The following is a 14,623-nucleotide window of genomic DNA, read 5'->3' on the forward strand; positions in this document are numbered from 1 at the left end:
TATACTAGTTGTTATATAACTTCATAGTAGGTAACAAACATATTTATTGCATAGAGGTCAAGCAGTAGTGGATCATATTTTTAATAACTGCATTGTACCCAACCCATTTATTTATCTTCTCTTTGAGTCATGAAGTATGTCCGCAACAGTGAAGGGTAGAGGCCAGAGGAATTTCTTTGTATTCATATTAACAGTTGTAACTGTGGACAGCACTTGACTTTAAAAAAAATCATGTTTGAATAGTAACTTGCTGTCTATTCAAACTTAAGTTAATATCAGTAAACATCCTTTCTGGGCCAGACTTTTTAAATGAGTTTTTGAGGTCAATGATACTGATACTGGGTGCAAGGAATATAATAAATCCAATCTTCTAAAATACAAAAGCATTTAGAAGACTTGCCCATGCCATCGCGGTAGTCTTGTAATTGAATGTTGGAATAGACAGACAAAAAGAAACACTCCTTCATTCTACCTCATTTTAAATCCTATCAACACTGTCTGCCAAGCAGTCCTGTAGTCTTGCCTGAGGGCTGTGTAAAATTGACTAATTCCATCAGAGTCTGGGTGCTCTTTCCAAATCTCAGTGCTGATCCATTTTTAATGGGAAGGAAAGCCTGTGAAAATCCCACCAGTCTCTTTCTGGTGACAAACTTCAATGGAGGTTAATGACACGGAACATGAGAACTAAGTCTGACCAGTTATCTGTACTTAAAAGGATATCCTGAAAGCTTGTCATACTGGTGGTCACATGTCCCACCTTTTGCCCATTTCTAGGAATTCCCAACCATGCCTGTGATTTTCTTCACCAATAGTCCTGAGTGTGTCAGGCAGAGCTCTGATGTGCAGTGACAGTAAGCCACCAAACTTATCCAGTGTCCTGGTAAGCATGCTGTGAAATGTGGGTTATCCTGCACACCCTACACACGACCTAAAGACAAATTACTTCTCGCATTGTTTTTAATATTTATAGACATCATGCGTTCGACAAAACTAAGAATTTAATATGTTCATAAATTGATTGGGAATCTAATGACACAAAAAAGTTTAATGCTTTACACAAATGAATGAAATTAAAGAAACGCACTTAAATGTGACCATGCATTCTAGAATTCTTTCCACGTGTCTTATTTTTGCTATAATAAAACCACCCTCAAGGAATAAAGTACACGTTTCTTATGCAGTTTTACTGTATAACTTGGCGAAATCTAAACACGTTTCACCCCAAGATTAGTTATTAACGCAGAATAAATCTGTTTTTAGGATTTACCCTCCTAATGCCTCACTCTAAATAATGGGAGAAAAAAGTTTTAGACATAGTTTGCACTTTTCAAAATTACACGCATTCTGTGTGCAAATTGAACATGCTCCATACAAAAAATAAATGGGATAACATAATTGTAGGCCTACATTTCTTTTTAAAACTGAACAAACGTTACACGAGCGCAGTCAAACAACACAGCCATCAGGTGTTTTCGACATCAAAGTACCGCGAGAGCGATTAGCAGGGACTTTTTTCGACTCGCTCTCGCGGTACTTTGATGTATATACGCCGCGTGAAAGTAATATTTGAATACAAAACATCCACGCCTCTTGCACCTGACCCAAAGTTTGAATTCCCACAGCGCCCAGACCCGCAGTTTCAAGCATGGAAGAACTGGCAATAGAAAGCATCACCTTGTTAACAAAATCCTCGCTGGACACAGATGGACCAAAACTAGGTTCTTTAGGAGCGATTTTCATCATGCTCAAGTCCGCGCTGGGTGCAGGACTTCTTCTTTTCCCCTGGGCGTTTGAGAAGGCTGGAGGAATTCATTTCGCTGTCACCGTTGAACTGGCAAGTAGATGCGTAAATGCCACTATAAACCCTTCCGAAAATAATATGGTTTTAGTACAAGTTTACATTTACATTTATTCATTTGGCAGACACTTTTATCCGTAGGAGAGCATATAAACATTTTGTCAACACGCTAAATAGTTAAATCAATATTATTTGTAGTAAAACCATGGTGATGCAAGTGGTTCCAAATAATCGTGTACTGCTTGTTTGAATATCTGATGCACTGGTTGGTATATTTCATTGATAATATCAACATAATTCATCTTTATCGGTTTAATATAGTTATTTACGGTCTGCATTGAAGTTCATTCCAAAATCTCTGCTTTTTCACAATGGTAAGATATATGACTCTCTTCTGTAGATTTCTCTTGTGTTCCTCGTCAGTGGTCTGGTCATCCTGGGCTATTCGTCTTCTATAAGTGGACAAAACACATATCAGGCCGTGGTCACATGCATGTGCGGTCCATCCCTAGGCAAGCTCTGTGAGATCTGCTATGTCTTCAATCTCTTCATCATATCTGTTGCTTTCCTGGTCATAGTGGCTGACCAGCTTGAGACATGTAAGCAATATTATGTCATTGTGGGTTCATTTCTCTTGTGGGCTTTGCATTCTAAATGAACAGTTCTTGTATCGATCTATTGCCATATATTTTTCCACAGTGTGTTTCTCCATGTATGAGTTAATCACGGGCTTGCCAGAATCTGAGATGCCCTACCACTGGTACACAGACCAGAGATTTGCCCTGTTTCTCCTATGTCTCTTTCTCATTTTTCCTCTCTCTGTACCTAAGGAGATTAGCATACAGAAATATACTAGGTGAGAACATTTTCTCTTTTGAGTCAGTTCACAAAAACGGTTCACGAATCAAAACAAACAGTCTTTTAATACATATAAGTATTAATAAGTATCAGATGTCTTTCAAGGCTTCGATTAGTGTTGTGCAGATCAAGTCATATGAAGCAGAATAATGCGTAGCTTGTCATAACGGCAATATAAATCCCTTCAGACTGATGTTAGTTCTGGTGTCACTGTCTGTTTATTTTATGTTGAATGATCCCTTAATTATATTTTCTGTAATTTTTTTGGTCATTTTGGTTTGTTGAATATTTACTTTTGTTCAGTGTTATTGGATCTCACTGTAGCCATCACTGTGAAATACCACACAAGGCCGGTCCATGAGATCGATCTGTCACCTCGTTACAGCAGTGGGTAAGTCTGGAGTGAGAAAGCTTTCGAAAAAAAAAGGTAGAATGGTTTGTTAAGAATAACAGCAAATTTCAACATCATCCTAGTGGCCTTAACTTTGTTAAGTGCTTACATGAAATAAAGCGATAGTTCACCCGAAAATGAAAATTCTATCATCATTTACTTACCACCCTCTTGTAATTTCAAACCTGTATTTCTTTCTTTCTTCTGCAGAACACAAAAGATATTTTGAAGAATATTATTAACCGGCACCCATTCACTTGGTTTTGTGTCCATACAATAGAAGTGAATGGGTGCTGGCGCCGTTTGTCTACCAACTTTCTTCGAAATATCTTCTTTTGTTTTCTGTGGAAAAAAGAAAGTCATACAGATTTGTAATGACACAAGGGTAAGTAAATGATGACAGATTTTTCATTTTTGGGTGAACTGTCCCTTTAAATAAATCATTTTAGGAGATCAGTGAAATAAAACCTGCGTGATGATCATTTTTGTTTTTATTATTATTTAGAATAAGCTCATGGGCTTCAATGTTCAGCGTTTTCCCGACTATCTGCTTTGGCTTTCAGGTTAGTGGGACGATACTTCTGGCTAAAGACTGTAGGGTTGTATCCGTTTCTAGCCAAGTGTTTTTTGCTCTCACTTTAATTTCATTCATGTTCGGGGTCGAATTCAAAAAGTGCAAAATTCTGCATCCAGAAGGTGAGCTTTTGGATTTTTTCCTTTAATCATGGTAACTCTAGGGCAATGTCAGAAATGTAATAAAAGTCCAGTATGGTGGCACAGCCAAAAAGAGCAATCTCCATTGCCTGAGGCTGATTGATTATGAGGCAGGGATGGAGAAAAGAGGGAATAGTAGATATAAAAATAAAATTCATGAGAAATGAGCTGGTGTGAACAAAGTTCAATTTTTACAGGAAAAGCTTTTTGAGACCTTATTGTAGACAGTGTTTTGCAGACCTTAGGTTGGAACGCAGTCATGTTGAAGCTGATATTTTGTCACCTGTGTTTCAGTGTCATGAGGCCTGTATTGCTGTCTACAGTAGTATGAAGAACAGGAAGCTGTCACACTGGGTCTTCATTTCTGTGGTGTCCATGTTCATCTGCCTCATCATCTATTCTCTTACTGGTCAGTTTGGTTCTGTACAGATTATTACAGCTTCACTTTTAAAAACTGTATATGAACATTTGACTATAGTAGCATACCAATGAAGTTACTGTTACTGCTAAGCTTGGTTCCCATGCTAGATCTAAATGCAACAAATGACTCCAATGTACTCTTGTTTTGTAGGAATCTATGGGTACCTGACGTTTGGAAAGAATGTTGCTCCTGATATTCTGATGTCGTACAGTGGGGGCGACGTAACAATGATCATCGCTAGGCTGCTGTTCGGGATCTCAATCATTACAATTTATCCTATCATTGTCCTGCTTGGAAGGTACTGGTACATGTTAGTAGGAGGAAAAAATCGCATGTTACAAAGATGACGTTACTTCATTCGTTACATTGGTCAGAATATCATTTGTGTGCCTGCAGATCTGTGATTCAAGATCCGTTGTTAAAGCGCCGACGCAAACACACAGTGGTGACTGAATCCTACGAAAGCCGAACTCGTGTTGCTCTGACCACAGCCTGGGTCACAGTCACACTTCTCATTGCAGTCTTTGTTCCAGACATTAGCAAAGTGATCAGTGTTGTTGGGGGAATCAGTGCTTTCTTCATCTTTATATTTCCAGGTAATTCTACCTGTCTTTATATGTAGTGTGTATTCTTAGTTGTTTTATATTTATTTGAGTGCATATTTTATTGAAGGACTTTGCCTGATATTTGCTGTGCAGTCAGAGACAGTTTCTCCTACACTGAGGTGAGAAAAAAGATTAGACTTTCTTTGGATTCGTTGTAATTCTTATGTGGTATGTCTAACAAAATGAATACTTATTCCATCACATCACATAAACAATCGTTTACTTTAATTTTTACTTTTTTTGTTGTTCAGATATCTTCTTATTACATGGGGAATGATCACACTGTTCTGTGGTGCCTATATCTTTGGACAGAGTACTTCAATCGCAGTGATGCAACTCTTAAATGAACTCTAAATTTCTTTTGAACTTGTATTGTCCTTGAAAATATTTTGCCAATTTTGTAAATAAGTTTACTGTTAACTACTGTCAATTAGTTTTAAATGCCTACTGTTTGGTAATTATTTTAGACATGGGTCCAATTTTTTTGCAAACAATTATGTTTGTTTTGGAAGTATTTTTTTCAGTCGTTGATGCAATCCTGTAACAAGAACAAATGTAGCAATGATAATCCACCCTTATATGTGATACATCAGAAAAATGTAATGTACATCTGTAATATTTATATTGTGTCTTTTTTAAATGTTCTGCAATTTTTTTTAATGCCTCTTTTGTTCAGTTTCATTATCATTACATATATTGTGTAATAAAAAAATACATGTAACATCTCAATATGCAGCTTGTGGCTGAATTCATTCTTTGACTGTAATCTGTTCCAACTCTTGCCATATTAAATCTATAAATTTAACAGTAATAAAAGATATACAGTATAAAGAGAGAGCGAGAGAGAGAATAAATATATATATATACTGTATATATAATGTAATCAGAATTGTGAGCTTAAACCATCGTTTAAATATTTTTACATACATGATTTTAAGAAATTTTTAAAAAATTCTGCAGGTTATAGAAAATCTTGTCCAGGTGAATCAAGAAACCTGTTAATAAAAATGCAACGCCAAGTCCTTTTTTAGTACTTTATTGAATAGCAGCACTCTACATAATCTAGAATTTTAACGAAATTTAAGACGAATATAATACTTTGCATCCCTGCAATAATCTCTACACTCATAAGAGAGAAAGCCAGTTTACAGAAACATACAGAGTATAAGAAGTATTTCATCAAACAATGCCATTAAAAGTGACTGTTCATGTTTTAAGTTTGATTCATTTCATATATATATACTTTTCATCTTTGTTCCGTTACTGGAACAATATAAAAGAAAATAAGAAATGCACAAAATCCATTTAAAGTAGCATAGCTAAATTCTACGGCAAATCATTTACTGGACATTCATTTGTAACATGCACTCACTGTGAGGAATCAACAAACCGAACAGAAGGCAGGATTGGTGGGAAAGCGAACAAAGGAATGTTGCAGTTTGGGCCACATTTGTTCAGTCGGGTATTGAATTGTTTATACACTGAGCCAAACCGAAGTCTTTGTGCACAAATATACCAGCCTTAGATTTACTCATCAACAAGCTTGAAATGTTTTCAATGATTTGCTTTGAGACGTCTTCAAAGGGACGAAAACGTTACGTGTTTTGAGGCATAATCTGGTGCCAAATGTTTGAATATGAAAATAAAATGGACACGAATATCAGATGAATTACTATCAGTCAATGTCATTTTTCACATCTATGCATTTCAAGGTCTCAAAAAGCATAAACATCTGTAGATAAAATTCTCAAGATAATTCTGTCCTCAATACTAGTCGCTCTCAATATTACAGTCTTTGCACGGAAAAGTGAAAGTCATTTAAGTAAACATTATTAATAAGATAGGCTACTCCAAGTACAGTATATTGTGCTTCTGGATCAGATCTTTATTTGGTATGTGATATGATTATAGGCCCTTTGACTAGCAGTATGCATCATGCTTAATGTTTTGATAAAAATATTACCAGATTCTCTACATGGCTCAGTGCGTTCCACGCTTCAAGAACATTCAATTCAAAGTACCTATAACACCAACTTATAACCTATAACAAGCATCACATTACATAACTCTATTATCATCCATGGACAAGCTGTATCAATACTGCACAGTTTTGTCTTCTCAGAAGTTGTACCATTTGGAAACCGTCACGTGTATGCATGTGTTCAATGAGATTAAATAAATCAACCTCAATTACTTTGCAAGTTGTAAATACTGTAAATGCAAATGCAGTTTTCCTGATATTGGATATATGCGTCAACCAAGTGCAGTTCCCAAACATTTTCGGGAGTTTTTAAACGTCATTGCTGTATGCTGCTGTTGTGAAATAGAATAGTGAATAGGTTCTATGGCCAACATTCTCTCTAGTTGACACTGTACTTTTGGCTCGATTTCAAATGGATACTGTGTAAACAAGTAATTACAAAAGAGAGAGAGCAGAGAGAGAAGGGGCGAGTTAAGACAGCAGGGATTGTGACAGAGGATGGGGGGGAGGTTGGAAACAGAGGAGCGGAGGAAGGTATTCAGGCATAAGGCGGGATCGCTCCACGCGCAGACGGGCTCATTTTTCATCAGTCTCTGCTCAGGCTGCACCAGGCGGCTGGAAATAGAGATGGATAGTCATTATGGATCAATCATTATTAATTAGCCTGTATTATGATTACATATGACTTTATATAAATGTTTTTATTATTATTATATAAAAATGGCACTTCATTATATTAAAATGACAATTTACATGTCAGTCACATGGATCTTTCGGTCTAAGTGGGTTATCCTTGAAATTTTAAACAACAAAAAGCACCAGACCGTTTGCCGCTACATGAAACCAAAGAACACGTGGTAGCTTTGAAATACAAGAACATCAACCCTCCTCAGACTAAAATGACAAAAATAAATGGCATCAAAGGCCGGTCGACACCACTGAAACTCACCAGGCACAGCGACGGCAGACACAGCCTCAGGCTGGCACAAAGTATCCACTTTCACATGCTGGAAGGCCTTGCATGCTGCCGTTTGATGGTGCCTGAGAGAGAAGCAGTGAGGGTTAGATAACCATACCCTTGTTCCAGTACATCGCAAGTGTCAGGAAGATAAGACACATGTGGAATATATTGCAAATACATTTTAGAGCCAAAATGATTTTAAATGCAACTTCAAATATATATTTTTAAATTCTGTCATCGATTACTCACATCATGTCATTGCAAAGCTGTATGATTTTCTTTCTTTAGCAGAACACAAAAGAAGATATTTTAAAGAATGTTGGTAACAACACTGCACCCCATTGACTTCTGACACTGAAACATTTCTCAAAATATCTTCTTTTGTGTTCAATAAATGACTGGAATGAGTAAAGCTTTCCTGTAGCTCAGTGGGTAGAGCATGGCGCTAGCAACGCCAAGATCGTGGGTTTGATCCCAGGGATTGCACATACTCAGATACAAATGTACAGTATAATGCAATGTAAGGCACTTTGGATAAAGCGCCTGCCAAATGCATAAATGAATGACTTAAAAACTGGTTCACAGCGAGAATAAAAACTGGGTCAGGTTTTACCTCTTCCACTCCTCCTCTCCATCCCAGAACTCATAGACCACAAAGGAAAGTCCATCAGGCAGCCGTACAGCAGTCACACTGCAGAATGACACGAGCAGTGAGAAACAACACTACACACTTTCATTTTCACACTTTTCAGACAAACCGATCCTGCTGGCAAGCGGATGGAAACCTGTGTTTAATATTATACAAACAAGCACTGAGGATAAAGAAAACAAAGGGATGTCTTCAATGAGAAGCGCTACAAGATAATGAAGCTATTTACTAGTTTCCTATAGACAATGTAAACAGACACTCAATTATCTATTGCACTATATGTTCCTCCACTTGATGGCAGTAACTCCTCACATATTTCTGCTTACTATTACTGCACTCCTTCAGGCAATAAAACCCAACCATGATTAGCTTTAATTCAATCTAGCATCTGGTTTATTAATTGACCACGGCCTAAACTCTTTCACAGCTAGTTCTAACAATTCCCACAGACCTCCATACAGTTTCATTAGAGATAACAAACCTGATGCAAATAGTTGTTTAGTACTCATTAGGACAGTTGAAATGTGACAGGAATTTAAGAGAAAGTTGGTGGGGGGTGAGATAGACTGGACTTGTTGACTGCAAACGGTGACCGTGCACTATACCCACTGGGTCACTTAACCAACATTTCACCCAAAAATAAAAATTCTGTCATCATTTACTCACCATCGAGTTGTTCCAAATGTGTATAAATGTCTTTGTTCTGATGAACACGGAGAAAGATATTTGGAAGAATGCTTGCAACCAAACAGTTCTTGGCCAACCATTGACTACCATAGTAAGACAAATTACAATGGTAGTCAAAAGTGCCCAAGAACTGTTTGCGTTTTTGTATTCAACAGAACAAAGAAATGCATAAAGCAATTTTTCCTATATGGTAGTCAATGGTGGCCAAGAACTGTTTGGTTAGCATTCTTCCAAATATCTTTCTCTGTGTTCATCAGAACAAAGACATTTATACAGATTTGGAACAACTCGAGGATGAGTAAATGAAGACAGTTTTTTCATTTTTGGGTGAACTGTTCCTTTAAGACAAGATGTATATCAAGAATAAGAGCATTTTAAAAAATGTAATACTGAAGGTGTATAACAAATAAAAATAATAAATATTAGAGAAGCAAAAAGTCAGATGAAAGACACAGAGATGCTATAGAGACGCCAATTCAGATGCAAAGGGGTCTCTGTAGAAGCTTGCAGATGTTCTTACTGATCAATTATTCACCAGTGTGATGTAAACCATGACAGCAGCACAAAATACTGCCATCAAGCTCTCAGCGACCAGAGTCTGGGAACTTCCAGAAGAAACCCTACAAAAGAACTGATTTTACTGGCTGCTCTTACATGAATATTTCATCATGGGGGATTTAAAAAATGCTCTCAGTCGAGGCTTGACCGTAAGAATGGTGCTATTTCTATCTGGGTTAGGAATTTGGCCTGTGACTATAATGTCTTACTTGAGTAACTTACAGATTTTGATGTAGTTTAACACTATTCTGAACTTTTGGAGCTTTGTAAGCAATGTATTATACAGCAAAACAAATCAAATCATTATTTAGCCTATTTCATTATTAATTCATGCAGATAAATAACAACACACCTTTGCTGCCCTCTTTAACCACAGGAGGCAAAATGATCAAATGTAGCATAATATTTCAACACGGACGTTCAATTAAAGATAGATACACATTGATGAAGGTGTTTAAAGTATATAGGTCTAATTGCAGCCCATCAGCATCATTTTCAAACATCAGAATATGATGCAAATACGTGTGTTTTGACATGTCAAGTACTTGATAAAACTCATATTGGGACTCATATTGGGTTGGTATATTGGGAGCTTGTTTTAACTGGAGGAAAGTGCTTCTTCTCCAGCAGATAAAACTAACTGAAAACATTAGGCATTTTAGTCTGACAGCACAAATACAAAGCACATCGGAGATGATCACATAACTGCTGGATTACCCGGTAAATTTAATAAAATGGATTGAGACATAAAGCGGGAAACAGAGTCTCTAGAAGGTCAAGCTTAAGATAAACAACCAGTTAACTTACTGGAAACAGTCTCTCTGAGTAGACACATCTTTCAGGTATTGTTTCAGAGCCTCGCAGAACTCTCCCAGCTGCTTCTGGGAAACATTCATCTCTTGGCGGATCAGGTACAGCGACTGGAGAGAGAGAGAGAGAGAGAGAGACAGAGAAAGAAGTTCATTAAAGAAGTGAAGTTGTTAGATTAGTTTTCAAGAATATACTTAATGAAGTTTGCGAGTCTGTGGGGATTTAGTTATGATTTGTGATGTGAATTTTGTAATTAAAATGCATGCAATGTTGAAGAATACTAATAGATGATTCAATGAATGGATACAATCAGAGACCTTTAGAGACACAGAAAAAGTTCCTCAATTGACCGCGAGTTAGAATCAAGCCTTGTTTATGAGAAATGGCTTGGAAAAGCCTTTGAAATTACCTTAAAAGCTTTGACCCTCTAGTCCTAAGAGTCACAATCTATATTAAACTATGAGAGTTACGTAAGATCTGCAAGCTGTGTATTACCGCATAGAGTTACTCCTCGAGAAGAAGGAAAAATAAATGCGATACCAGTAAAATCAATGCAGTCAGACTCTTCATTAGTCTTTTGGACCATCGCCTAAGTAACTAATTCATTCCCAGTTAAATGTAAGTGGTGGTTGAAATGTGGGAGTGCGGCTGGCTAACTCAAATAAAGGAATGTAAAAATCTCAGGGCCGAACACCAACAGGGATACTGTTACAACAGGTTAGCTGAATAAGTTTTGAAACATTACAATGATCAATCTAGAACTTAATGGCATTGAAACAGAACTCCTGCAGATTTTGACATAATTGTACCTTTAAAATGTAAAGTAACTTATCACTTAGCCCACACTCTCATAAAGTGGTGCTGTCATCTAGAATAAATTTTATGAAGTATGAGAGATTTATGTGATTAAATAACTGATCCGAGCCTGTAATAGACTATGAAAAATTATGGGTTTCAATAAAATAATCCTTGTTTACTGACTATTTCCATACGCAAGAGAACCTGAGTATAATTAAGATATCTTAATATCTTAAAAGTTTAAAATGCCTGCGAACAATTAATTTAAATCTGCAGTGACCATTCACTAACATATTTACGTTGTCCTATAATTAGGGCTATCAAACAATAAACATTATAATCAAATCATTATATGAAAAGGTGATCAATTAATAACATTTATTTGAGTCGCACAATATATGCATTTTCTCCATTTTGTGTAGATGAACATGCTACTATTTTAATTATGAAATTGGCATTATTATATACGCGTAGAATCATGGACAAGCGTTTATTTTCTAAAGCGTTAACTCGACGCTATCCAGAACATTTTATGCCTTGTTACTACCAAACAACTGCTTCAGAAAAGCATATAAGCATATTGCTTAACAAACAAGCGTCAAATAGTGCATGAGGATCTGTTTTTAAGGTGTCAGGGTATTTCTCATAAACTACATGCACCGTATGCTATAATTAAGGTGTCACATCCATAATAGAGCATGCATTTTCCCCAGCAGATGGGAAAGATAAAACTAACCGAAACCAACAGGCACTTTGATTTGACAGCATTCATGCTCCCCGAAGGCCGGGGCAATAAAGACCTAATAATAATAAACCCTGAACTTAATAAAGAGCGCCATGCCACCCAACAACACCCTGAACGCAATCAGAAACACTACATTACCCGACCTAGACAAAACTCAATAAGTATCATTCCATTTTCCCATTCACCTCCACTGGAGGCCTGCTCTGAAGGCTAGAAGAATAATTATGGGAACGCAAAAGGATTTAAAATCCAATTTCGACACATGCCTGCATTGCAACTAAATGCTGTGATGTCTTTCATTAGTCTTCAGTGCTTGTTTAAACAGCAGGAGGTTTCAGTGAGACCAAATGCAGTGAAATAAAATGATAAAAGAGCTTGACAAACTAAGCAAGTAGCCATAGAGTCTCTGGGCTGTGTGGGATAAGTGTGAACTCACTGTATTATTACAATCCTTAATTCTACCACTTTGATAGGAACCAGTTAAATTTATTGTAGCAATAGTACTTGGTTTTATTACAATGTTTCAGGTAGAACTGGCTGACAGAATCGCCGGCTGAATGTCTTCAGCGTGTTTTATATGTGTATGTGTGTATGTTTCAATGAAGCTCAGAAGGGATCCTAAACTAATGAACCCTAAAAACCCACATGCAGAGTGAAACTGCTTCACTTCTACATTATGCATCAGACTGGGAAACACACGCACACACGCATGTCGCACGCACACCCACAAAGCTATACTGTAAATGAGGACCTCTCATAGACTCAAGGGTTTTCACACTAAGCTAATGACAAAAAGCACTGAAAACTCCATAGGCATAATGATTTTTATAACTGTATATTTTATCCCCTAACCCTACCCCTAAACCTAAAGATCATAGAAGACTTTTTGCATTTTTAGATTTTCAAAAAATATCGTTCTGTACAATTTATAAGCTTTTTTGCCCATGGGGACCTCAATTTTGGTCCTTACGGTGACACGAGTCCCCATAAGTTGGTGTGCATTCAGGTTTAAGTCCCCACCGAGACCCCCACCGGCCACAAAAACACACACACAGACATTTTTGGAAGTGAAGAAAAGGTCTAAGGCAGGGTCTTCAACGTTTTTCAGGGCAAGGACCCCTTAGATGAGAGATGCATGGAGCAGGGACCCCCTTATACTAAATGTGTAAACGGAGCTATTTAAATAGAAACAACCCTATTGTCACAGCAATATTATGTTAAGACTTTTTTAATTACATTAGCACTATTATGTTATTGTTGCACATAGGCTAAATCCTTTTCTGTGTATTATTTTTGTTTTTAATATAGATTGCTTGATTATTTTAAGGGATTTGCAGCATCAAACATTCTCATTTTACTGTGAGATGGACAATTAAACATTTATTTGAACCTTAGATTTTATTAAGGCTTCAATGAGATGACTGACCCTGGTTAATGGCACAAAGACTATTCTAGTGGAGGCAGGGGTTGTCTCTGGATGCGAAAGAAAGCAGTGCAGATTTTATGCATTCTGTTGTAAAATCAGGCCGTTTTATTAAGTGTCATTCTTTTTTTTCTTCTTCCGCTTCTCTGTGTGTTGCAGAACACACCCCTAGTTTATAATTCTGAGCTCAGTTGTCTTCCTCGTGGATCAGCATTGTCGCGGCTGTTACACGAAAATCAACACAAGTTTTTTTTCCTGCAGAGCATCATATCAGACTAAGGAGAGCAACATGATGCAACGAGTCCGCGTTATTTTCGGGGCAACTTGTTTGACGTGCACCATCAGTACTACACGGTGCGCGTTTCATTGATTTTAAACACGTACGATAGTTCTGTCAGAGTTTAAAATGCAGAAGAGGTGTGGTGTCATTTGGCTGTCAAATTAACGCTTTACAGCTTTCACAAATTTGAACAGAAGTTCATAAAAATATGAGAATGCACTTTATTCGCACGCAACCCCTTTCATGCGTACTTTTATCGGAAGGGAGACAGAGAATGCACTGATTCTAACCCTACCGGTTTTTATGATGCAGATAACGTTTCTTCCATTGCTTGCTTCCGCTGCCTGAATGGATGTTTTTGTCTGCACGCATGCAGGTTAAAATTGCAATGCGCGGGAGCTCCAATGAGTCCGCGCACGTGCGCAGCTTAAAGAGAACATTGGTTGTAATATTTCTGTACCCATGCTTTACATTTTTAACAAAAAGTTGCCTGTGAGTAAACAGTAATTAGCGGACCCCCGGTTGAAGACCCCTGGTCTAAGGTGTCTTAAGGTACAGTATGAGCCCATAAAAACAGAATAAGGCTGTGTTCAGACCTGACTTCTTTTTCGAAGCTGCTAGCGTCTGTCTTACATTATAATCCTATGGCGTAAACCGTGTTTTCAGGGCGTGTTTTTGAAATTTTTAAGTTGAAAAAAGTTGAACTTTTCTGAAAAAAACGCCCTACGTCAAGCTCCTTTTCGCAGCTAACCAATGACAAGCAATTAGCGAAACCTGTCGTTTCCATAACAACATGCGAGGAAGGTGATTGGTCGAGCAGCATCCTTCTCTAAAAAATAAAAGCGCTGCTTTGAACATATTTTTATATGAATTAAAGTTTATTTTTCACCTTTAATAACTTTCAATTGCATTTCTAGCGAGAAATTACTACTGTAGTTTTAAAT

At 37.2% G+C, this 14,623-nt stretch overlaps 2 protein-coding genes across 3 annotated transcripts in view; one reads left to right on the forward strand and one right to left on the reverse strand.

Moving 5' to 3' along the window:
- The first annotated feature begins 1,645 nt into the window (after positions 1-1,645).
- Positions 1,646-5,354, forward strand: slc38a8a (solute carrier family 38 member 8a). The gene is made up of 11 exons (XM_057347643.1): positions 1,646-1,834; positions 2,199-2,397; positions 2,498-2,654; positions 2,783-2,787; positions 2,960-3,047; positions 3,553-3,610; positions 4,056-4,170; positions 4,333-4,480; positions 4,579-4,778; positions 4,855-4,906; positions 5,039-5,354. The coding sequence occupies exons 1-11, from the start codon at positions 1,646-1,648 to the stop codon at positions 5,139-5,141; spliced, it is 1,314 nt and encodes a 437-aa protein (XP_057203626.1). The 3' UTR covers positions 5,142-5,354.
- A 459-nt stretch (positions 5,355-5,813) lies between these two features.
- necab2 (N-terminal EF-hand calcium binding protein 2) overlaps positions 5,814-14,623 on the reverse strand; it is a 68,787-nt gene continuing 59,977 nt past the window's right edge. For both annotated transcript variants that reach the window (XM_057348565.1, XM_057348564.1), the window contains 4 exons: positions 10,431-10,543; positions 8,343-8,420; positions 7,718-7,809; positions 5,814-7,383 (listed from right to left, as the gene is read on the reverse strand). In XM_057348565.1, coding sequence (XP_057204548.1) covers positions 7,355-7,383; positions 7,718-7,809; positions 8,343-8,420; positions 10,431-10,543 — 312 coding nt within the window. In that variant the 3' untranslated portion in view covers positions 5,814-7,354. The remainder of the gene's footprint in view (positions 7,384-7,717; positions 7,810-8,342; positions 8,421-10,430; positions 10,544-14,623) is intronic.

Source organism: Triplophysa rosa, linkage group LG12, assembly GCF_024868665.1.
Source record: "Triplophysa rosa linkage group LG12, Trosa_1v2, whole genome shotgun sequence".
In the NCBI taxonomy this organism is placed as follows: Eukaryota; Metazoa; Chordata; class Actinopteri; order Cypriniformes; family Nemacheilidae; genus Triplophysa; species Triplophysa rosa.